The sequence below is a fragment of the Pristiophorus japonicus genome, chromosome 11 (genome assembly GCF_044704955.1).
Source record: "Pristiophorus japonicus isolate sPriJap1 chromosome 11, sPriJap1.hap1, whole genome shotgun sequence".
In the NCBI taxonomy this organism is placed as follows: domain Eukaryota; kingdom Metazoa; phylum Chordata; class Chondrichthyes; family Pristiophoridae; genus Pristiophorus; species Pristiophorus japonicus.
In genome coordinates this window covers 152,975,147-153,000,881 of record NC_091987.1, presented here as the reverse complement: position 1 = coordinate 153,000,881, position 25,735 = coordinate 152,975,147, and the positions used below count along the sequence as shown (strand labels likewise).

Here is a 25,735-nt window from a genome sequence, read left to right as displayed (position 1 = left end):
AGTACTGAGGGAGCGCCGCACTGTCGGAGGGGTAGTACTGAGGGAGCACTACACTGTCGGAGGGGCAATACTGAGGGAGCGCTGCACTGTCGGAGGGGCAGTACTGAGGGAGTGCCGCTCTGTGGGAGGGGCAGTACTGAGGGAGCGCTGCACTATTGGAGGGGCAGTACTGAGGGAGCGCTGCACTGTCGGAGGTGCCGTCTTTCGGATGAGACGTTAAACCGAGGTCCCGTCTGCCCTCACAAGTGGACGTAAAAGATCCCACGGCCACTATTTGGAAGAAGAGCAGGGGAGTTATCCCTGGTGACCTGAGTAATATTTATCCCTCAATCAGCATAACAAAAACAGATTATCTGATCATTATCAGATTGCTGTGTGTGGGAGCTTGCTGTGCACAAATTGGCTGTTGTGTTTCCCACATTACAACAATGACTACACTCCAAAAGTACTTCATTGGCTGTAAAACACTTTGAGACGCTGGGTGGACGTGAAAGGTGCTATATAAATGCAAGATTTTCTTAAAGTGAAATGTGAGAGATTTGGGACGGAGAGCAGGGTAAGGTTGTTCACACAATGGGTTGTGTGGCTGAGGGACTGAGTGACAGGTTTGGCCCCCAGGTGGTGACTGACAGGCCCTGCACTGCGTGAGTGTTAGCCCCGCCCCTAGGCGGTGAGTGACAGACCCGGCCCCACCCCTGGCACTGAGTGACAGGTATGGCCACGCCCCCTGGCAGTGAGCGACAGGCCTGGCCCCGCCCCCGGGAGGGCGCTGTGGGGTTAGGTGCTGTGCCGCTCCCGGCCACGGGAGGGTGCTGTGGCGGCGCTGGGCTCTGGGCCTGAGCTGGACACACGCCGCATGTTCAGGCAGGGGTGTGGGGCGAGCTGGTGCAATACCACCCGCCTCTGGACCCATAATGTAGTGGTTATCACGTCTGCTTTACACGCAGAAGGTCCTGGATTCAAGCCCCAGTGGGACCAGCCCGCATTTTGCCTCATTCAATGGGTACCATTTATTTACTCTCAGTCCCACATCTTTAAAGGGCAGCGGTGAATTATTACACCGCCTTTTTAATGCTTAGAAAACCTGAACCATAACATGAGAAAGACACTTGCTTCAGGGCTGCTATCCAAGGTGTGTTTGCAGTTAGTATTTGATGAAATTGCAAGGACTGTCAGTAATTATCGTAGAATCATAGAAATTTACAGCACGGAAGGAGGCCATTTCGGCCCATCGTGTCCGCGCCGGCCGTCCAAGAGCTACCCAGCCTAATCCCACTTTCCAGCTCTGGGTCTGTAGCCCTGTAGGTTACGGCACTTCAGGTGCACATCCAAGTACTTTTTAAATGTGGTGAGGGTTTCTGCCTCGACCACCCTTTCAGGCCGTGAGTTCCAGACCCCCACCACCCCTGGGTGAAGACATTTCCCCTCAAATCCCCTCTAAACCTCTCCCCAATTACTTTAAATCTATGCCCCCTGGTTGTTGACCCCTCAGCCAAGGGAAATAGGTCCTTCCTATTCACTCTATCCAGGCCCCTCATAATTTTATACACCTCAATCAGGTCTCCCCTCAGCCTCCTCTGTTCCAAAGAAAACCCCACCCTATCCAATCTTTCCTCATAGCTAAAATTCTCCAGTCCAGGCAACATCCTCGTAAATCTCCTCTGTACCCTCTCTAGTGCAATCACATCTTTCCTGTAATGTGGTGACCAGAACTGCGCGCAGTACTCCAGCTGCGGCCTAACTAGTGTTTTATACACTTCAAGCATACCCTCCTGCTCGTGTAGAGGGGTCGGCACTGGGACAAAATGCCTGAGAGAATGACTGGCCTGGTTGATTATTTTTGCAGGGCATGGAGTCGTGCTGTTCCACAATATTTCTTTCAGAAATTTCAAATGTGCGGTTAGGCCGCATTTCGTCAAGTCCCATTGGAGCGATTGTGGGCACAAATCCTAGTCCCAATTGTTTTGTATGGTTGATGGCTTCCCCCTCTGCCGTTCCTCTACATCCTGGAATTTCCCTCAATCTCTCCTCCTAAACATTGGGAAGCCAATGGGTTGCACTGCTGTCAATGGGTGTGCAACCACAGAGCCAAATTGGAGCTGTTTCGCCCCAAGAAATCATTATACCGACTGCCTATGTTACAGTATCTGACCAGCAGAGTGTTTTCCTGTGGCTGGTAATTTAGCTGTTTAACCTGGACAAGGTTTAGAAACATAGAAAGAATCAGAGAACTTTACAGCACGGAAGGAGGCCATTCCGGCCCATCGTGTCCGCGCCGGCCGACAAAGAGTCCCACGGCCCTCGGTCAGCAGCCCTGAAGGTTACATATAAACCTATGAACAATGACGGACAGGTAAAGAGCATCCGGCCCAACCAGTCCGCCTCACACAACTGTGAAACCTCTCACACATAAACATTCTACACACCACCCCAACCGGAGATATGTTTATAATATTTCCGAGTTGGCATTGCACATGAAGTCAACACCAAATGTAGTCTGAAGGTGAAGTAGATCTCAAGGGTAGAGGATAATTAAACCAGGGTGCATCAGTTAGTCTATTTTAAAGTCATACATTCTGCTCTTATATTACTCTTTGGGTCAGGATTTTCGGCTTTGCTGATTTCGGGGCGGTAATGGCAGCGGGGCGGTAAAGTTAGCGCCCGGGAACAGTTTGCGCCTCAGTCAGTAACATTGGGCAGCTGGGCCCTGAGTGTGGGGCGGAGCACTAAGGGAGGCGTTGTACACCGCTCTCGGGACGTTAAGCCGGCTGAGCGTGGGAAAACAGCCAACCCGGGAGCGCTCTGAGAGGGGCCTGGGGAGAAATAAAAACCCCAAAAAACATTCCCAAAAAATACCTCACGCCACCACTACATAAATCAAAAAATAAATAAAAATAAAAACCCATCGCACTGCCCTGAGATGGACGTTACTTACCTCACTGCGGCCAGTATAGGTCGGACTGCCCACTTTCACAGGCGGTCCCAGCAGGGCGCGTTCTACGCAGCGCTACGGATCGGGCAGCAGCCAAAAATTGAACCGGTGTCGCACACCGTCTCGCCTCTTCCCCACCGAAACCGGCACCGAAAACACCGAAGCTGGCCGCCCGCCCAGAGAGCTCACCGCCGCCATTGCCACCCCTCCGGGGAGAGACCATAGGCAGACAGCACCGGAAAGTCCTGCCCTTTGTTATTATTTATATGTAAATAGAAAAACTTACAAGCACTTGTGAGGCAGAGAGGCAGGCCCCGATATTCACGGGAAGCTGGGGAGGGTGCGACTCAAATACCCGGCAAGGGCGGGAGATGGGGCTCCTGCTCCACACCACGGCAGCTCCTCATTAACATCGTGTCAGTCCGCCTCCCGCCAGCCGCACGGTCAAATGGACAGCCTGGCCCGGGATAGGGAGGGATCCGCCCCTGCCTCAGCTCATCTGTACTGAAACCCTCCTCCATGCCGATGTTACCTCTAGGCTTAACTATTCCAACGCACTTCTGGCTGGCTTCTCACATTCTACCCTACCCTGAGTATGATCTGATAGCCATTACAGAGACGTGGTTGCAAGATGACCAAGGCTGGGAACTGAATATTCAGGGGTATTTGCCATCTCGTAAGGACAGACAGAAAGGAAAAGGAGGTGGGGTAGCACTGTTAATAAAGGATGAGATCAGTGCGTTAGTGAGAAATGATATTGGCTCAGAAGATCAAGATGTTGAATCAGTTTGGGTGGATATAAGAAATAATAAGGGGAAAAAGTCGCTGGTGGGTGTAGCCTATAGGCTCCCAAACAGTAGTCACACTGTAGGACAGAGTATAAATCAAGAAATAATGCAGGCTTGTAAGAAGGGGAACCAGTAGATGTCGTGTATTTGGATTTCCAGAATGCATTTGCTAAGGTGCCACATAAAAGGTTACTGCACAAGATTAGAGCTCACAGGGTTGGGGGTAATATATTAGCATGGATAGAGGATTACCTAACTAACAGAAAACAAAGGGTCGGGATAAATGAGTCATTTTCCGGTTGGCAAACAGTAACTAGTGGGGTGCCACAGGGATCGGTGCTGGGGCCTCAACTATTTACAGTCTATATTAATGACTTGCATGAAGGGACCGAGTATAATGTAGCCAAGTTTGCCGATGATACAAAGATGGGTGGGAAAGCAAATTGTGAGGAGGACACACAAACTCCGCAAAGGAATATAGACAGGTTAAGTGAGTGGGCAAAAATTTGGCAGATGGAGTATAATTTGGAAAAATGTGAGGTTATCCACTTTGTGAGGAAAAATAGAAAAGCAAATTATTATTTAAATGGGGAGAGATTACAAAATGAAGCAGTACAGAGGGACCTGGGGGTCCTTGTGCATGAAACACAAAAGGTTAGTATGCAGGTACAGCAAGTGATCAGGAAGGCAACTGGAATGGTGGCCTTTATTGCAAGGGGGATTGAGTATAAAAGCAGAGAAGTCCTGCTACAACTGTACAGGGTATTGGTGAGACCACACCTCAGGGTATAAATTGGTCAAACACATGGTCCGCCCGTTTTTCAGCGGTCCCCAGGCGATGCATCATTTTTTGCCGCCCGGTACTGCTGGGGCTGAGTGAGCGGGAATTTCATCGCACTTTTCTCGGCGGAGCAGAGTCCAGCAGACGGGAGCAAAGTGCAGCCGACAGTGTGTGGCGGAGGAGGCCTTTTGATTCGGGAATTTTCGGATCCTGCGTTGTGTGCACGCGCGCAGCTGTCAAGCTCCGCCCCCCCGAGAGGCACCGACGAGAGACCAGAGGCTGCCGGCCTGAGAGCGCTGTGGGGCGGCGGTGTGGGTGATGGGGTACGGTGGAGATGGCTGTGAGGTGGGGTGGGTGGTGGGGGAGTTGGGTGAGGAAGAGATGGCTGTGGTGGCAAGATCGCTGTGATGAGGGGGAAGAGATCGCTGTGGGGGGGAAGAATTCGATGTGGGGGGGAAGAGACTTGGGGGTGAGAGAGAGACAGAAAGACTAGGGGGCGTGAGAGAGAGAGAGACTGGGGGGGGGCAGGGTGAGCGAGACTGGGGGGAGAGAGAGAGAGAGAGAGAGCCTGGCCGGGGGGGGGGGGGGGGGTGAGAGAGTGGGAGAGAGAGAGCTTGGGGGGGGGGGGGAGGGCGGGGGGTGAGAGAGTCTGGGGGTTGAGAGAGAGAGAGAGAGAGCCTGGGAGGTGAGAGAAACTGGGTGGTGAGAGAGAGAGCGAGAGAGAATCTGGAGGGTGGCAGAGACTGGGGGGGTGAGAGACAGAGAGAGACTGGGGCGGTGAGAGAGAGAGAGACAGAGCCTGGGGGGGGTGAGAGAGAGAGAGGGACAGAGCCTGGGGGGGGGGGGGTGAGAGAGATGGGGGTGAGAGAGAGAGCCTGGGACGGTGAGAGAGACTGGGAAGTGTGTTTGAACTGGTCAGGGACCAGGACTAAGGAAAGTCAGTGTTTGAACTAGTTTGGGACCAGGACTAAGGAAAGTCAGTGTTTGAACTAGTTTGGGACCAGGACTAAGGATAGTTAGTCAGTGTTTGGACTGGTCAGGGACCAGGACTAAGGATAGTCAGTGTTTGAACTGGTCAGAGACCAGGACTAAGGATAGTCAGTGTTTGAACTAGTTTGGGACCAGGACTAAGGATAGTCAGTGTTTGAACTAGTTTGGGACCAGGACTAAGGAAAGTCAGTGTTTGAACTAGTCAGAGACCAGGAATAAGGATAGTCAGTGTTTGAACTGATCAGAGACTGAGAATGTAGATAGAAGGTTTGCGAATGTGTTAGTAAGGGATCATGGGAAAATGGCCAAGAGAAATTGTCCAGCTGCGATATTTGCTCTGTCGACACAAACTAAGGATTACTCAGAGTTACGTGAAAAAGCAAAAGTCAGACATGATTCAGACGAGGGGCTGCTATAAACAGCAGTAAAATAGGGAAGTGTGATGAGATTCAAAACAATAAACACATCCCTGGAGCCCGCCCTATTTGGAGAGTTGTTAGCCTTCAATTGGGTATGCTATGGGGGAAATCGACCAATGATTGTATAAACTGAGTGTCACTCAAATGTGTTCTGCTGTAACAATGTATAAGTGCTGAGCTTTTGTACTGTTACGGAGCTTGTCAGGACAGAGGTGGACAAACTCGACTCGAGTGGGTTCCCCTTTATCTTAACAGGTCCCAGCCGGGAGATTCTCTAATAAAGGTCTTATGTTGCTAAGACTAAAAGTGTTCGTGTGTCAGTGAATTCGCTGAAACTGATTGAAGGGAAAAGAATCCAGTATCAACATTTGGTGTCAGAAGTGGGATCTCAACGGGCGACTGCCGAAAACTTGCGAATTAAGAGCTAGACTAGCCTTGGACGAGACGAGAGGAAAATGGCCACTGGAGTAAGTATAATTTCAAAACTGCTCCAGTTTCCTCCGGTTTCAAAAGTCTGAGGAAAGTTTAGCCACTCGCTGGTTCTCAGGTGGTGTCTGAACGAGATCCAGGTCAATCTGGCGAACACGTTTTAAACTTAGAAAATAAGTGTCCAAGTCAGGTGTGACGTCGACCTTGTATATCACTTGGCCCGTCTAGGCACTGATTGGATTTAAATCGGGAACCTAGAAAAAGTAAGGATTGTCATGCGGCGTCACGAACAGGCTGTGTGGGTTCGAGGCCCCAGTAAATAAAGAATCGCGCGAACCGCGTAGGGAAACGCGGAGGTTAGGGAATTACGTAAAATTAAGCTGCGGGACTACGCGGGACTGTGTAAATTTTAAATTGTACTTACGCCAGGTGCGGTGTCGATCTTGTATATCACTTGGTCCACCTAGGCTCTGGGTAAGCTAAACTGAGATCACCACGGGGCGGCGTGGGGGACGATTCGGATTAATTAGGACCCCGATCCAACGTGCGGCGACACAAGGATGGGTAATTTAGATAAAACTACGAATTCCCTGAAAGGTCATGGATCAAAAAAAAAAAAGAGACTCTTGTGAACGTCTGTTTTAAATGCTTGTATGATTTTTACTGTGGATGAGAAAGCTTGTGTGGGGAGACCAGGGAGTTGTGGTTTGCTTTAGCTCCACCCACTTTTTCAAACAGTGAAAGTTTTTTTTAACCCTTCGTAGTGTTGTCCTGGATGTGGGAAGTTTAAGAGTGTGAACCTTATTGAATTACGTATATTCGGATGATAAGTTACGGAGCCAGGAAATGCACAAAGGATAGGTTTGTTGAGTTAAAAAAAAATATATATATATGGTCCCGGTGGTTAAAAAAAGATTTAATAGCCAAATGGAGACAGTACTGTCAAAAGCTGAAAGATGAGTCCCTTCTGTCAAGCTGGCAGGAGAACGCCACTAAACTAGGACTCTCCTTGACAGAAGGAGGACATGTTAAAACTGTAGACGTCTTAAAGAAAGAGTGCGCGCACAAGAAACGTATTAAGAGTTCCCTTGGGACTTCTGAGAAGGGTACCGATAGACTACGTAGTCGAATGGTTGGTTTTGCGTTGACCGAGGCTGATGATGAAATTGATGAATGGACACAGCCGGGCCCAACGGCACCTCCTGCAGCCTCTGACCCTTTGTCACAGCCTCTTTCCCATCCCCCTCCACCTTACACTCCGGCGAGAGGAGTTAAAGGTAAATGTAACCCTACACCAACGAAGCGACAAGCTCAAACGGACTCCAGTTTATAGATCATCTTCGAACTATTATTTCAGTTTATAATGCAGAATCAAGAGACTTGTGGTCCTTAGTGCAGCAGACCCTGAGCCCGACTGAACACGTCCGGTTCTTAGAAAATTTGGGGCGAGCCACCCATGATGAATTAGTGACTGCTCACCCTAATAATGCCCAGGATCGCCTAAACGCTATCTTTAATGCTTTCAACAAGAACCTTCAGAAGCCCATCAGTATGGCAGCAGTGTTAGAAACTAAACCCAAAAGAGAAGAAACTGCCGACGAATTCATGGAAAGATTTATTGAAATAACAGTAGAGCCCAAATGGAAAGAGCGGTAAAATATTATTGGCAGGAGAAGAAAGGAGGGGAAGGAGGAGGCGCACCCCTGACCCGGGTCAAAACCGAATGTGACTAGAAAGGAAGAACCCCCATGGAGAGGACCCTGGTCCGACCCGAGGGGATACCAGTTGGAACCACAGTACTGTGTAAAGGGTTGGGTGGATAACCAAGGATACGGATATACCCAACACCCGAATGGCCCAGGCCCTGCTAATTACGGACCACCCTATTGTCCCGGCCCGGTATGGGAAGAGGCCGAGGATGGGAGAGACGAGATGGATGCTTTAATTGTGGGCAAGAAGGAAATTGGAGTAGAGAGTGTCCCTCCCGTCAGCACGAAAGAGGAAGAGGAGGGGGGCAAGGGGGGAAGAGGACGGGGATCTTACACTAACTTCTCCCAGAACAACCCCTTTGGCCAACCGTCCCCCGATTACATAGCTTGATTGTACAGAGAACCTCCCCGGATGACGAACCAATTTGCCAGTTTCCAGTCCCTAGCACGGCTAAACAGATGCGGCAGTGGTTGGGGATGATCAATTACTGCAGATCCTGGATCCCTAACGTTGCCCTGATGACTAAGCACCTCACGCTGTACACAACTAAAGAAGGCAGCTTTGAAATAGAAGCCACAGACGTTCAAGCCTTTAAGGAACTAAAGACAGCCCTGCTGCAAGCTCCGGCTTTGGGCCGGCCCCTCTATGACCGGCCCTTTCAACTGTATTGTACAATCCTGAAAGACTGTGCTACCGTTATCTTAACATCTCCCACTCCGTAGCCGCCCTCCTGGGCCAACTGCAGACTCAACACCTTACCATGGCCAGGCAAAGCAGATATGAGATCTACCTACTGAATAATCCTAAGCTGACCTTTCGGCACTGTACTGCCATTAATCCGGCCTGTTTTCTTACTGAGCCACCCCAAGATGAGGAAGAACCCAGTCATGATTGTTTATCTTTAATTCAGGAGGCCTCATCGGTCAGGGAAGATTTAGTTGACGTACCAATGGAAGACCCAGACTGTATTATGTATGTTGACGGAAGTTCTTCTATTAATCCAGAAGGTACACGAATCTCAGGATACACCATAGTAAACCAGGAGAATCAGGTCTTGGAATCTGCCGCCTTTGAAACCACCTATTCTACCCAACAAGCTGAACTATTCGCCCTCACCCGAGCCTGTATCTTGGCCAAAGATCTCAAAGTCACTATCTATACCGACTCTAGGTATGCCTTTGGGCTAGCCCATGATTTCGGACAGTTATGGAAAAATAGGGGATTCCTGACCTCACAGGGAAACGAGATATCTCATAGGCAACTAGTATCAGATTTGTTGCAAGCCCTCATGCTCCCTAAACGTATTGCTATTGTCAAGTGCACTGCCCACACTACCGGAAACTCTCCGGTTGATATAGGAAACCGCTGTGCTGACAAAGAGGCTAAAAAGGCTTCTTGTGGACAACAAATGGTGGTGCCTAGAATGATGAGTCAAACTAAAAGTCCTGCCAAGGATAAGTTAGCCTCGGAAAAACCAATGCCAACCATCCAAGATGTTATTAAAGCACAGGAGGACGCTCCTGAAAAAGATGGACTGTTGTGGAAAGATTATGGATGTACTTATGACAATGTTTCTAAACTCTGGACCACTCCCGCGGAACAGACTTGCATGTCTGACGAGTTGGCCCTATGGGTTATTGAATTTATGCACTTTGCTACTCATTGTGGAGCAAGGACAACAAGTGACACGCTTTTGGCCACTTGGTGGCACCCTAGACTCCAGGCGCTGGCCCAGAACATCAGTAGTCGTTGCCTTGTTTGCCAACAGCATAATCCAGGGAAGGGAGTCCCCTGTAATTGGGGTAAGACGCCCCTACCAGAAGGTCCCTTTGAGACCTTGCAGTTGGACTACATTGAGTTGCAAAAAGTTCAGTGTTACAAATATGTGTTAGTAATAGTTGATGTGTTTAGTAAATGGATCGAAGCCTACCCTACCCTGGACAATAAGACTCAAACTGTTGTTAAGGTGTTAATAAGGGAAATTGTTCCTAGATATGGTATCCCAGCTCGACTGATGACCACCTATGTTCTTTCTCTGACTCAGGCTCTGCGACTAGCTCACAACCAGGTTCGAGAGACTCACCTCGACCTCCCAGTGTTACCCGAATCATCTCTCGTGGCACCAGGGAAGTATGTCCTGATGGATTCGAAAGGGACTAGAGCCACGATGGGAGGGGCCTTTTCAGGTGTTAATCACTACCCCCACTGCAGTTAAGGTTGAAGGGAGAAGTGCCTAGGTTCACCTGCACCACTGTAAACTTATTACTTCATAATGAGCCTCTCACTGGTCGTCCTAACCCTTGTTTCTGTTCCAGACTTCCTCTCCTCCATAGCTGAATAAACCACATCCTTGGGGCAGGAAGAAAAACGGCAAGAACACGGCAAGAGAAAGGAACAAGCAGACTTAGCTGTTTTCTGATCTATCCTTATCCTATTGTTAACTAATGTATAGTATCATCTAAAATGATCTAAACATGTGTAAGCTAGCAGGTATAAGTGTGCTATCTTGTACTATCCTAGCTGAACTGGAAGGGCTCCAGGATAACTTATTTTATCAGACCCATACCCGATTGCATGGCAATCGAACTGTGTGTTACCCACTAGCCCAATCAGTAGACGCCCTGTTCGTGGCTACCCCTGGGTGGACCCCCCGCAACTTATATACGGCAGATACCTCGGACGCACCCTGTGAGGGACAAATGATCGAATATAGAAAGGGTATACCGGGAAGATGTGTGGAATTAATAGACTCCATGAATCCTGAGTGCAAGGATCCCAGGGAAAGAACGGAGCGGTATGCTCAGACATTGCAAGCTACCCGCTTTGCTTCTCAGGACAAGGGTGGGGTTGTGTATATGCCCTGGTCCCCGGGAACGCCACCTGTGTGCAGACGCAGTGTGCCCGTCAGCACTGTCGAGTGCGTAAGGGCCAGTTTACCTGTACCTGTAACGAGCAAAGATGCCTGAATGTGACCGCAGGAAGGCAAGTTGTCTGCGGTCAGTGTAACGGAACTCATGTCAGCTCAGAAACATGGGCATACCCGTTTGATGCTTACCAATTGGTAGGATCAGGCTCAAATTCAAGGGAACCGAGCAATTGGTGGTATAAGCAGTTCACGAGTGTTAGCAACACTGACGTAAAGTGTTATAGAGCTAAGAAAGGATTTGTGTTCCTCCTTAATGGTACCTTTAAGACAGCCACACCGACCCTCCTGGTCCTCTTTGCAGTAGGAACTATAGGACCACTCACTGTCCCATGCCCCAAAAGGGGGCATACCCAGAGAAGGATAGTAACACGGGCCATCAGCAAGGAGTTCTGTGCCGATTGGGAGGATCCTATCACGCTGGAATCATCACTCGGCTACGGGTTCCTCGGGGCCCTATCTGTAGGGTGGATCGGCAGGGGTAATTAGTGCCAAAAATAGGAACTACCTTATTTGCGGATTGACCATTTTGGGAAATAGCACGTCTAAGGGACTGGATGCCATCAACAGAGAGCTGTCTGAACTAAGATTGTATACGCAGCAAACCCGCTATGCCGTAGATTATCAGCTGGCCCAACAAGGAGGAGTGTGCACAATTATAGGGGACAAATGTATAACACATGTCACGGACGAATCGTACAATATCACCAGGCCATTGATGCCATAAAAAAGCAGCTGGATGAGTTTAGGCAGGGCCCAAATAAAAGGAGATGGTTGGTTGGATTGATTATTTGGAGGATCCTGGGGATCTTATTTAATGCATGGAGCAGTCATTCTCGTTGTAATAATAGTTACCTGTTGCTTGATCATTGGTTGCTTTAATGTCTGTTGTAAAGTAATGATGGCAAAATTGGAGCAAACCCTTACAAACACAAACCCTCGGAATTTAGTTGAACAGGTTCAACAGACTAAAGGTTTACTCGAGAATCAAGAAGAGTATGAGAAACAAGAATGCAAACGGCTGAATGCGATACTCCTGGAATAATCACCAGGGTTATCATAGAATGATAAAAGGGGGGAATGAGAATGTAGATAGAAGGTTTGTGAATGTGTTAGTAAGGGATCATGGGAAAATGGCCAAGAGAAATTGTCCAGCTGCGATATTTGCCCTGTCGACACAAACTAAGGATTACTCAGAGTTGTGGTCAAACACGAGTTACATGAAAAAGCAAAAGTCAGACATGATTCAGACAAGGGACTGCTATAAACAGCAGTAAAATAGGGAAGTGTGATGAGATTCGAAACAATAAACACATCCCTGGAGCCCGCCCTATTTGGAGAGTTGTTAGTTTGCAATTGGGTATGCTTTGGGGGAAATCGACCAATGATTGTATAAACTGAGTGTCACTCAAATGTGTTCTGCTGTAACAATGTATAAGTGTTGAGCTTTTGTACTGTTACGGAGCTTGTCAGGACAGAGGTGTACAAACTCGACTCGAGTGGGTTCCCCTTTATCTTAATAGGTCCCGGCCGGGAGATTCTCTAATAAAGGTCTTATGTTGCTAAGACTAAAAGTGTTCGTGTGTCAGTGAATTCGCTGAAAGAGATTGAAGGGAAAAGAATCCAGTATCAACAGGACCAGGCCTAAGGATAGTCAGTGTTTGAACTGGTCAGGGACCAGGACTAAGGAAAGTCTGTGTTTGAACTGGTCAGGGACCAGGACTAAGGATAGTCAGTGTTTGAACTAGTTTGGGACCAGGAATAAGGATAGTCAGTGTGTGAACTGGTCAGGTACAAGGACTAAGGATAGTTAGTGTTTGAACTGGTCAGGTACAAGAACTAAGGAAAGTCAGTGTTTGAACTGGTCAGGTACAGGACTAAGGAAAGTCAGTGTTTGAACTGGTCAGGTACAAGGACTAAGGAAAGTCAGTGTTTGAACTGGTCAGGTACAGGACTAAGGAAAGTCAGTGTTTGAACTGGTCAGGAACAAGGACTAAGGAAAGTCAGTGTTTGAACTGGTCAGGTACAGGACTAAGGATAGTCAGTGTTTCAACTGGTCAGTGTTTGAACTGGTCAGGTATAAGGAATAAGGATAGTTAGTGTTTGAACTGGTCAGGTACAGGACTAAGGATAGTCAGTGTTTGAACTGGTCAGGTACAGGACTAAGGATAGTTAGAGTTTGAACTGGTCAGAGACCAGGACTAAGGATAGTCAGTGTTTGAACTGGTCAGAGACCAGGACTAAGGATAGTCAGTGTTTGAATGGTCAGGTACAGGACTAAGGATAGTCAGTGTTTGAACTGATTAGGGACCAGGACTAAGGATAGTCAGTATTTGAACTGGTCAGGGACCAGGACTAAGGATAGTCAGTGTTTGAACTGGTCAGGGACCAGGACTAAGGATAGTCAGTGTTTGAACTGGTCAGGGACCAGGACTAAGGATAGTCAGTGTTTGAACTGGTCAGGGACCAGGACTAAGGATAGTCAGTGTGACGACTAAAGGGACGTTCAAGGTTTAGAACAATAATTATGGACAGGGTTAAGGGCAAGAAACCCACGATGGAGAATAGGATATCCTTGTATGTATTTGGAAAAGTAAACCTTTCTGAACACTGGGTGCGAGAAATGTTACACTCTGATTGTCCATATGAGAAAGCATTAGAGTGGACAGGCAGTAGCGTACATAAGAAATCGAAGGAAAAGGTGATTTGGTTAATATGTATATAGAAACAAATTCAGATGCTCACGAAGCAAGTTGAGCATTTAGAAAAGGAGAAACAGGAAGCAGAAAGTAGGGCAGGAGAGAGGCCGTAGTGAACCGGCTGACATAGAAACATAGGCCCCAAGTTTCCACATGCGGCGAAAAAGGCGCCCCTCAGAGCTGGGCGCCTGTTTTTCGCGCCGAAAACAGCGCCTGAAAAAAACACGGTATTCTCGAGCTCCTTGCAGCTCGATGTCTGCTTGGCGCAGCGCACAGGGGGCAGAGCCTACCACTCGCGCCGATTATGTAAGTAGGAGGGGGCGGGTACGATTTAAATGAGTTTTTTAGTGCCGGCAACCCTGCGCGTGTGCGTTGGAGCGTTCACGCATGCGCAGTCTGAAGTAAACATTGGCACTTGGCCATTTTTTAAAGTGCTGCAGAAAAAGTGAAAATTTGTTTATTGAACCCTTGCAAAGGCTTGCATTTTAATTTTCTTGATATTTCTGTGTGTGAGAGAGTGCTTTTAGCAGCACTGCTGAATAAATCACCTGCTGAATTAATGTTGGCTCTTTAACCAGTGTTACTGCAGCAACTGTGCATTTTAATTCAGCATTTACAACTCGTTACCGTTTCAATCTCCACCACTCATTCTGTAATTAAAGATAGACTGTGATAAACGGGACACATGCACTTGTTTGAGACTATTCAAATTCTTTGTAGCTGTTCAATTTTTAAAATTTTTTAATAAAACCACATTGCCCTTCCATGATCAGTACTGAGGCTCCTTGCTGCTTCTTGCCCCTGCCGTCGGGACCGACGCCACACCGCTGCCTGAAAGGCCTGCCTGAAGCACTTTCACACAGGTAGGAACATGGTTTATTTAATCTTTTCTTTGCTTATAAATTTTTATTCAGGTTGGATTTATTTGTATAATATTTGTATAAGTATAACTAAGGATTTATTGTAGAATTTAATGACTTCCGTTCCCCCCCTCTCCCCCCCTCTCGTTCCCAACGCCTAATTTGTAGCCTGCGCCTGATTTTTTAATGTGTAGACAAGGTTTTTTCAAGCGTACAATAATCTTCACTTACTCCATTCTAAGTTAGTTTGGAGTACGTTTTCACTGTGGAAACTTTCAAATCAGGCGTCAGTGGCCGGACACGCCCCCTTTTGAAAAAAAAATTCTGTTCAAAAGTGAAACTGTTCTACCTGACTAGAACTGCAGAAAACTTAAATGTGGAGAATTCCGATTTCTAAGATACTCTGTTCTCCACCAGTTGCTCCTAAAAATCAGGAGCATACCATGTGGAAACTTGGGGCCATAGAAACATAAAAAATAGGTGCAGGAGTAGGCCATTCGGCCCTTCAAGCCTGCACCACCATTCAATGAGTTCATGGATGAACATGCAACTTCAGTAACCCATTCCTTCTTTCTCACCATACCCCTTGATCCCCCTAGTAGTAAGGACTTCATCTAACTCCTTTTTGAATATATTTAGTGAATTGGCCTCAACAACTTTCTGTGGTAGAGAATTCCACAGGTTCACCACTCTCTGGGTGAAGAAGTTTCTCCTCATCTCGGTCCTAAATGGCTTACCCCTTATCCTTAGATTGTGTCCCCTGGTTCTGGACTTCCCCAACATTGGGAACATTCTTCCTGCATCTAACCTGTCCAAACCCATCAGAATTTTAAACGTTTCTATGAGGTCCCGTCTCATTCTTCTGAACTCCAGTGAATACAAGCCCAGTTGATCCAGTCTTTCTTGATAGGTCAGTCCCACCATCCCGGGAATCAGTCTGGTGAACCTTCGCTGCACTCCCTCAATAGCAAGAATGTCCTTCCTCAGGTTTGGAGACCAAAACTGTACACAATACTCCAGGTGTGGCCTCACCAAGGCCCTGCACAACTGTAGCAACACCTCCCTGCCCCTGTACTCAAATCCCCTCGCTATGAAGGCCAACATGCCATTTGCTTTCTTAACCGCCTGCTGTACCTGCATGCAAACCTTCAATGACTGATGTACCATGACACCCAGGTCTCGTTGCACCTCCCCTTTTCCTAATCTGTCACCATTCAGATAATAGTCTGTCTCTCTGTTTTTACCACCAAAGTGGATAACCTTACATTTATCCACATTATATTTCATCTGCCATGCATTTGCCCACTCATCGAACCTATCCAAGTCACTCTGCAGCCTCATAGCATCCTCCTCGCAGCTCACACTGCCACCCAAATTAGTGTCATCCGCAAATTTGGAGATACTACATTTAATCCCCTCGTCTAAATCATTAATGTACAGTGTAAACAGCTGGGGCCCCAGCACAGAACCTTGCGGTACCCCACTAGTCACTGCCTGCCATTCTAAAAAGTACCCATTTACTCCTACTCTTTGCTTCCTGTCTGACAACCAGTTCTCAATCCATGTCAGCACACTACCCCCAATCCCATGTGCTTTAACTTTGCACATTAATCTCTTGTGTGGGACCTTGTCGAAAGCCTTCTGAAAGTCCAAATATGCCACATCAACTGGTTCTCCCTTGTCCACTCTACTGGAAACATCCTCAAAAAATTCCAGAAGATTTGTCAAGCATGATTTCCCTTTCACAAATCCATGCTGACTTGGACCTATCATGTCACCTCTTTCCAAATGCACTGCTATGACATCCTTAATAATTGATTCCATCATTTTACCCACTACCGATGTCAGGCTGACCGGTTTATAATTCTGTTTTCTCTCTCCCTCCTTTTTTAAAAAGTGGGGTTACATTGGCTACCCTCCACTCGATAGGAACTGATCCAGTCAATGGAATGTTGGAAAATGACTGTCAATGCATCCGCTATTTCCAAGGCCACCTCCTTAAGTACTCTGGGATGCAGTCCATCAGGCCCTGGGGATTTATTGGCCTTCAATCCCATCAATTTCCCCAACACAATTTCCCGACTAATAAGGATTTCCCTCAGTTCCTCCTCCTTACTAGACCCTCTGACCCCTTTTATATCCGGAAGGTTGTTTGTGTCCTCCTTAGTGAATACCGAACCAAAGTACTTGTTCAATTGGTCCGCCATTTCTTTGTTCCCCATTATGACTTCCCCTGATTCTGACTGCAGGGGACCTACGTTTGTCTTTACTAACCTTTTTCTCTTTACATATCTATAGAAACTTTTGCAATCCGTCTTAATGTTCCCTGCAAGCTTCTTCTCGTACTCCATTTTCCCTGCCCTAATCAAACCCTTTGTTCTCCTCTGCTGAGTTCTAAATTTCTCCCAGTCCCCAGGTTCGCTGCTATTTCTGGCCAATTTGAATGCCACTTCCTTGGCTTTAATACTATCCCTGATTTCCCTTGTGAGCCACCTTCCCTTTTTTATTTTTATGCCAGACAGGAATGTACAATTGTTGTCGTTCATCCATGCGATCTCTAAATGTCTGCCATTGCCCATCCACAGTCAACCCCCTAAGTATCATTCGCCAATCTATCCTAGCCAATTCACGCCTCATACCTTCAAAGTTACCCTTCTTTAAGTTCTGGACCATGGTCTCTGAATTAACTGTTTCATTCTCCATCCTAATGCAGAATTCCACCATATTATGGTCACTCTTCCCCAAGGGGCCTCGCACAACGAGATTGCTAATTAATCCTCTCTCATTACACAACACCCAGCCTAAGATGGCCTCCCCCCTAGTTGGTTCCTCGACATATTGGTCTAGAAAACCATCCCTTATGCACTTCAGGAAATCCTCCTCCACCGTATTGCTTCCAGTTTGGTTAGCCCAATCTATATGCATATTAAAGTCACCCATTATAACTGCTGCACCTTTATTGCATGCACCCCTAATTTCCTGTTTGATGCCCTCCCCAACATCACTGCTACTGTTTGGAGGTCTGTACACAACTCCCACTAACGTTTTTTGCCCTTTGGTGTTCTGCAGCTCTACCCATATAGATTCCACATCATCCAAGCTAATGTCCTTCCTAACTATTGCATTAATCTCCTCCTTAACCAGCAATGCTACCCCACCTCCTTTTCCTTTTATTCTATCCTTCCTGAATGTTGAATACCCCTGGATGTTGATTTCCCAGCTCTGATCATCCTGGAGCCACATCTCCGTAATCCCAATCACATCATATTTGTTAACATCTATTTGCACAGTTAATTCATCCACCTTATTACGGATACTCCTTGCATTAAGACACAAAGCCTTCAGGCTTGTTTTTTTAACACCCTTTGTCCTTTTAGAATTTTGTTGTACAGTGGCCTTTTTTGTTCTTTGCCTTGGGTTTCTCTGCCCTCCACTTTTCCTCATCTCCTTTCTGTCTTTTGCTTTTGTCTCCTTTTTGTTTCCCTCTGTCTCCCTGCATTGGTTCCCATCCCCCTGCCATATTAGTTTAACTCCTCCCCAACAGCACTAGCAAACACTCCCCCGAGGTTCCGGTCCTGCCCAGGTGCAGACCGTCCGGTTTAAACTGGTCCCACCTCCCCCAGAACCGGTTCCAATGCCCCAGGAATTTAAATCCCTCCCTGCTGCACCACTGCTCAAGCCACGTATTCATCTGTGCTATCCTGCGATTCCTACTCTGATTAGCACGTGGTACTGGTAGCAATCCCGAGATTACTACTTTTGAGGTCCTACTTTTTAATTTAGCTCCTAGCTCCTTAAATTCGTTTCGTGGGACCTCATTCCTTTTTTTACCTATGTCGATGGTACCAATGTGCACCACGACAACTGGCTGTTCTCCCTCCCTTTTTAGAATGTCCTGCACCCTCTCTGAGACATCCTTGACCCTTGCACCAGGGAGGCAACATACCATCCTGGAATCTCGGTTGCGGCCGCAGAAACGCCTATCTATTCCCCTTACAATTGAATCCCCTATCACTATCGCTCTCCCACTCTTTTTCCTGCCCTCCTGTGCAACAGAGCCAGCCACGGTGCCATGAACTTGGCTGCTGCTGCCCTCCCCTGATGAGTCATCCCCTCCCAACAGTACCCAAAGCAGTGTATCTGTTTTGCAGGGGGATGACCACAGGGGACCCCTGCACTACCTTCCTTGCACTGCTCTTCCTGCTGGTCTTCCATTCCCTATCTGGCTGTGGACCCTTTCCCTGCGGTACGACCAACTCGCTACACGTGCTGCTCACGTCATTCTCAGCATCGTGGATACTCCAGAGTGAATCCACCCTCAGCTCCAACTCCGCAACGCGGTCCGTCAGGAGCTAGAGGCGGATACACTTCCCGCACACGTAGTCGTCAGGAACACTGGTGTCGTCCCTGAGTTCCCACATGGTACAGGAGGAGCATAACACGTGACCGAGCTCTCCTGCCATGACTTAACCCTTAGATAGGCAACAACAATGCTAAAGTTTACTCACTGTTATCGAAGAGAAAAAAGAAAAACTACTCACCAATCACCAGCCAATCACTTACCCCCTTGGCTGTGACGTTGCCTTTCTGTTTCTTTCTACTTTTTTGCCTTCTCCCTGTAGCTGCACCAGCATGCCTTTTATAGGCCTCACCAACGAACTCCCGACTGCTGCCGACGCTGGGCCCCGGACTCTCTGCTGTGCCTTTTATAGGCCTCACTAACGGACCTCCTCGAAGCTGGGGCCCGGACTCCCTGCTGTGTCTGACAGAAGTTTTGGGCATTGAAAGGCAGGAGAGGAAAGCGCAGGAAGAAATGGCTAGAAACACGATAGAGTACCTACAATTTCAGGCCACAGAAAGTAGAAGCCAGTGTCAGGCTCGGCGAGAGGAAGGAAATAGGAACTCAGAGAGAGCTGACAAGGCTGAGGGTCAGTCAAAAGATATAAAGATGGCAGACAGGGTCGCTCAAAATCGTGTGTATGAAGAGGCCGATCACGGGCCCTGTAATGAAAAAAATCTGTAAGTTAACCCTAGCATTATCCAGGGCCAGGGGTACGGCTTGTCTTATGACACCGGAGGAAGTTGGGGTAAACTGGGAAGAAGAGAGAAAGGAGCCCGATGATGGGACCCAGTATAATTAGGGTTGGCCAGCTCCTGAAGCACCGGGACCGATCAATAAGAACGTAAGAAATAGGAACAGGAGTAGGCCATGTGGCCCTTCGAGCCTGCTCCACCATTTAATACGATCATGGCTGATCTGATCTTGGACTCAGCTCCACTTCCCCGCCCACTCCCCATAACCCCTTATTCCCTTATCGTTTAAGAAATTGTCTATTTCTGTCTTAAATTTATTCAATGTCCCAGCCTCCACAGCTCTCTGAGGCAGAGAATTCCACAGATTTACAACCCTCAAAGAAGAAATTTCTCTTCATCTCAGTTTTAAATGGGCAACCCTTTATTCTAAGATCATGCCCTCTAGTTCTAGTCTCCCCCATCAGTGGAAACATCCTCTCTGCATCCACCTTGTCAAGCCCCCTCATAATCTTATACTTTTCTCTCATTCTCCTAAATTCAAATGAGTAGAGGCCCAACCTACTCAACCTTTCCTCATAAGTCAACCCCCTCATCTCCGGAATCAACCTAGTGAACCTTCTCTGAACTGCCTCCAAAGTATATCCTTTCGTAAATATGGAAACCAAAACTGCACGCAGTATTCCAGGTGTGGCCTCACCAATACCCTGTATAACTGTAGCAAGACTTCCCTGCTTTTATACTCCATCCCCTTTGCAATAAAGGCCAAGATTCCATTGGCCTTCTTGATCACTTGCTGTACCTGCATACTAACCTTTTGTATTTCATGCACAAGTACCCCCAGGTCCCGCTGTACTGCAGCACTTTGCAATCTTTCTCCATTTAAATAATAACTCGCTCTTTGATTTTTTTCTGCCAAAGTGCATGACCTCACACTTTCCAACATTATACTCCATCTGCCAAATTTTTTGCCCACTCACTTAGCCTGTCTATGTCCTTTAGCAGATTGTTTGTGCCTTCCTCACATATTGTTTCTCCCCCCATCTTTGTATCATCAGCAAGCTTCGTTGTGTTATACTTGGTCCCTTCTTCCAAATCGTTAATATAAATTGTAAATAGTTGGGGTCCCAGCACTGATCCCTGCGGCACCCCACTAGTTACTGATTGCCAACCCGAGAATGAACCATTTATCCTGACTCTCTGTTTTCTGTTAGTTAGCCAATCTTCTAACCATGCTAATATATCACCCCCAACCCCGTGAACTTTTATCTTGTGCAGTAACCTTTTATGTGGCACCTTGTCAAATGCCTTCTGGAAGTCCAAATACACCACATCCACTGCTTCCCCTTTATCCAGCAAATTTGTCAAACATGACTTCCCCTTCATAAATCCATGCTGACTCTGCCTGACCAAATGTTGCTTTTTCAAATGTCCTGCTACTGCTTCTTTAATAATGGACTCCAACATTTTCCCAACCACAGATGTTAGGCTAACTGGTCTAGTTTCCTGCTTTTTGCCTGCCTCTTTTTTTTAAATAGGGGCGTGACATTTGCAGTTTTACTGTGATGAAGACAAATTGACAGCATTGAGGCGGCACATCGGCCCCATTAACTACACGGATGGTCCGCTGGATGTTAATAGGCGCTGGGAAAAGATGAAACAAGGTAAGCAGAAGGACCCTGCAACAAAGCATGGAAGGGAAATATTGTGTTTACGGCAGTAAACCGTTTGTTTAAGAGATGGAAAAAAATAGAAAAGCATATCTGAGTCTAAGAAGGTGAACCCTTCTAACTTTCGTGCTAAGAGAAATGAAAGAGTGTTTGTACTATGTGCTGTGTGTGAAAAGCCTGTCTGTGTAAAATAAAACCGTTGATATTTTCTGGTATGTTCTGTTAGTTTTAGATTGGTTTGAATTAATTTGGAGTTTTTGAGGTTAATTAACCTGTGAAAACCAAACTTTCATTTTGGCCATGGTGGAATTGTGTGGAAAACCTCTCGTTCCGGACATGAGGCAATCACATATTTGGTATTTTTAAAATAAAAATTTCTGACCAGTTTCAAGAATGCGAGACCAGGGGAGAAAAGGGAGGGATGCTATTATGCATGGAGTCAGAAGAATCGCACTGAAAGCTATTGGTATGCGTGGTGTTGCTTTACAGATTGTTGGTACCATTGTTATGTGTTTGTCGAACTTTTAAAATGCAAAAAAAAGATAACTCTGCACCAGACTTCAGAAAGCAACACCTTTTTGCAGAGTTGAATTTAAAATGCTCAAAATATTTACAATATTAAGAAAATGTTAAGTTTGGAATTAGAGTGGATGTTTCCCTCAGTGACAGAAAGGGGATCAGGATTAATAAGTTATCCATTGGGCTGGCCCGAAAGCCATAACAGAGTTTCTGTTTTTTCTTCTAAGCAGGGCTGCTTATGGTGCAAGATTACCAAGAGGGACTTTTAATATGAAAGTGACTTCAAGGTGTTACCGAACTTTTAACTTTTGCTGGAACAAAGGAGAATAGCTCCAGGAATGTTCAAGAGTTTAAACTTCTTATCTGCGATGATGGATCTCAAATCAAATGTTGCAGCATGGTGACAAAACTGAACTCAAGACTTTGCTTTAAAAATAAATGCTTGGAATTAATGATTTGGAATCATGTGTTATCTTCCACAATAAAGCACTTCCATCCAAATGCAGTGCAGATACCTTTTGTTTTGTTTTGTTAAATCACAAAGGCTGGACATAGCTTATTGTGAAATTAAAATGGACTAGCTAAATTGATGTGAGTTGCTGCTCGGGAAGGGAAATTGATCATAAATTTAAGGGGATAATTCAATCTTGTTTTTTTTGGAGAAGTCCAGTCTATGTGGTTCCATTTAAACTGTGTTTAAAAGGATGTTTGGGGGGGGGGGGGGGGGCGGGGAAAAGAGTCTGTTGTGTCCTTGCAGACTGGACTACTATCTGGAATGACAATATTTTAAGGTGGTTAATTGAGAGCTTATCAGCAGTCCAGCTGTAAGAAACATAATCAGTAACCCACGAAAGAGCTTAAAACCAACGTGCTCAAAACCAACGTGCTCATGTAAACACCAAGGAAAGATAGTGGTTCAGGTATTACAGACACCTACTATCCCCGAGCCGACTACCCCACTCATTGTTCAGACCTCCACCCCGATCGCTACGACTCCACTTCCGGTTTGGGACTGCTCCAAACACAAGCCAGGTCCAAGGGGAGGCGCTGCTATAAGACCGTCAAGAAAAGTTGTGTATGACAATGTACGATACGAACTAGTACCCAGTGTGCTAAATATGTTAAATATGGAATTGCCCAACTAGTGTCCAAAGGAGCAGGAACAGATCCACGCAAATTTGGTTAAGGTGTTGCTCAAGCAAAAGGTAGGAGATAGTCCCACTGAGGGAAAAATGAGAAGGAAGAGAGGATTAGTAAATGATGTAGGCACCGTATATGGTGCCGGTATGGCTACTGTAAATACTCTGGATATAACCAAGTTGAACGATAAGATTAAAACTTTGACTAATCGGATCAAGGGAGTCCTAAAGGATTTGAACGACACTCAGCGAACCTCATCACAGGCAGGCAAGGAAGATGCTCAGACACAGGAAGGGATAGTGAGAGTTTTAGAAGGACATGCTCAAACCATCAATAAAATAATCGGGTAACTCAGAGACAGGACAATATAACCCAAAGCCGAACGTTATGTCGTGTTTATGGGGATTGGATTTTTAATCAACTAAGAGAAAACTTGATGTTAGCTAACCAGGGGAAAGCACCAACCTGGATAAACAATACCCAACTGTTTAGACTAGTCAGAAGCAAGGATTATGATGATGGTCACATTAACAATTATGAACTGAGGAAACTTAGTAAAGTTTGGTTCAACAAGGACTGCAAGGGCAGTAGCAGTAGTAGTGCCTTGGGTCTAGTTATAGGTATACTAATTATGGTAGAGCAAGAAAAGATGAATTTGGTGGAGGTCCAGAATATAGGGAGAATACAGGGAGGAGTCTGGGTAAGGTATGAGCATCTGTTGCTTTGTGCCATAGAACAGACGATACCTTGGTCGGCACGAGACTTGATCAATGCGAACAAACAGAGCGAGTGGTGATATGTCCATACAAAATCTATTCCACCAACACCGCCAGGTGTGGGTTCAAAGGAAACCTAACCGTAAATTGCACCATGAAGATTGAAGCAACTACCAAATCAATCGTAAGAACCAGTTTCCAAGGAAACAGGGCTTACTGCATCAAATGAAAAAAACTTATGGGAATAGAGTATGCCCCATAAAGGATTCCACCTTCTGTCTGCATCCCCAAATACCGATGAGAGTGGGGAATGAAGCCATCATCAACATACAAAGGCCAGCATGGAAATCAACGTGACTGACAAACTAAGGGGACATCTGAGAGATTACTTTGCCAAATATGATAATATCGCGCTGGAAAAGGAACATTTGTTTAGGATCCACAGCCAGCCGGAATTAGTATATCAAACCTATGTAAAGGTGGAACAAAATACCAAGGCATAAAAAATATTCCAGTAGACACCTGGTGGGATGACACATGGAATTGGGGAAACAGCATCAAGATCCATCCCTGGATCAGAATATTCCCATACGTTAGTGAGCCTAATCGTGGTGGTGTCCGTATGCTTATGCCTCACATGGAGAAATATGTTGAAACTAGAAAAGGGGCTGAAGCTGAGACTTGAGAATGTAGAGGTTTATCAAGCTTTGCACAAATCAAGACGAGAGAAGCCTTATAACGATATGAACGGGTGACCATGATAATCTTCGATTTAACATGATTAAAGGGAGGAATGTAGAAATATGCAGGCGATGGCAACATAAGATGGGAAGACCCGAGAGTTAAGGTGCCTTGAACATAGAAATAAATTAGCAATTGAAACTGAAGTTTGGTCAATCTTCCTTAGCATAGTCAGTAACAAGTATAAACTTATCATGGAAAATAAAGTTTAGAATAATCACCAGGGCAGACCAATGTGTAATCAAAGAGATGGGACAGATTATAGAATAGTATAAACCAGGAGGGGAAACCCCATCTAGGCAGCGAGAACCTACGACCCACCCACGAGAGAAGCTGGACCGTAAGCTCGGAGCTTAAAGCAGGACCCTAAGCTAGGAACTTAAAGCAGGACACGAGAGAAGCTGGACCTTAAGCCGGGAGCTTAAAGCAGGACACCAGTGGCGGAGATTGATCACCTCTGTTAACGGGTAATATGAGCACAAGTAGTGAGGCTTATGTGCTATTTTATAAATTGTTTGTACTTTAATTCTACTTTGGGAAATAAAGTTTATTTGGCTTAAACGTAACGTTTGTCGACGACTTTCTTTCAATACTCGAAGTCCCACCAAATTGTTGCGACTGTAGTGACTAAATACCCCCCCGAGTAAACGGTCTACAAACCTACAGAATGTTAGGCAATACCTTCTTAACCAAATCATTGTAATCTAAAATGTGTGAAGGACTTCATGGTACAAGAGAGGTTGCTTGTTATAAATTCAGTTGTGTGGATATTTTCTCCATTTCACTCCCATCCAGAAGTACCTTACTTTAAATGGGAGCTGGCTCACGCTGCCCGCCCTCCATCCACTTGGCTTGTGTATTTCTTCAATCTCTCCAAAGGCAGGTAAACGCTACACAAGGCGAGGCTTGATTTGAATTAAGTGGTTTTAAGTTCACAGCAAGGCGAGCGTACAGTGCAATAAGTTTGAAGATTAATTTAATTAAATCGGTATCTCCGTGTAATAGCACAATGTCTGACATCCTGCTCCATTTCTTGAATGCTCAGTCAGAAGGAGATAAGAAACCTTAGAAGATGGATGTGAGGTGTTTATCAAGTGCAGAAACAAGCCATTGAACTGATCAGTAATTGAGGAAACAACATCAAGGCTAAGCTGACTAGTATGTTTGCTATTTATCACTTATTACCTACTTGAAGTGTGAGGGTACAGTAGGGTAGTGCTTACATTACTGGACTCATAACTCGAGTTCAAATACCACCAGGGCAGTTTGAGAATTGTTATTTTGAGACATTTGCTTATTGCTTTAGCAACATACGCATTACAATCATGCATTTATATTTTTATAGGATTATCCAGCCAGAATCTTTGGGAATCAATAGCTGAAACAA

At 46.3% G+C, this 25,735-nt stretch overlaps 2 protein-coding genes across 6 annotated transcripts in view; one reads left to right on the top strand and one right to left on the bottom strand.

Moving 5' to 3' along the window:
• Positions 1-3,384, bottom strand: part of ppef1 (protein phosphatase, EF-hand calcium binding domain 1) — a 197,430-nt gene extending 194,046 nt beyond the window's left edge. For 2 of the 5 annotated variants that reach the window (XM_070894196.1, XM_070894194.1), the window contains exon 1: positions 3,219-3,384. The gene's annotated coding sequence lies outside the window, so the exon portion shown is untranslated. Of the gene's footprint in view, positions 1-2,935; positions 3,124-3,218 lie in introns of those variants that run through there. The other 3 variants (XM_070894192.1, XM_070894195.1, XM_070894193.1) reach the window with 2 other exon arrangements.
• Positions 3,385-5,414: 2,030 nt separating this feature from the next.
• LOC139276345 (protein NYNRIN-like) lies at positions 5,415-22,166 on the top strand. Its single transcript, XM_070894191.1, has 3 exons — positions 5,415-14,534; positions 21,101-21,226; positions 21,982-22,166. Exon 1 carries the CDS (start codon positions 8,810-8,812, stop codon positions 10,262-10,264), a length of 1,455 nt encoding a protein of 484 aa, XP_070750292.1. The 5' UTR covers positions 5,415-8,809; the 3' UTR covers positions 10,265-14,534; positions 21,101-21,226; positions 21,982-22,166.
• Positions 22,167-25,735: the final 3,569 nt, after the last annotated feature.

Coding starts and splice junctions, on each gene's coding strand:
- LOC139276345 (XM_070894191.1), top strand. CDS start 8,810: ATGGCCAGGCAAAGCAGATATGAGATCTACCTACTGAATAATCCTAAG.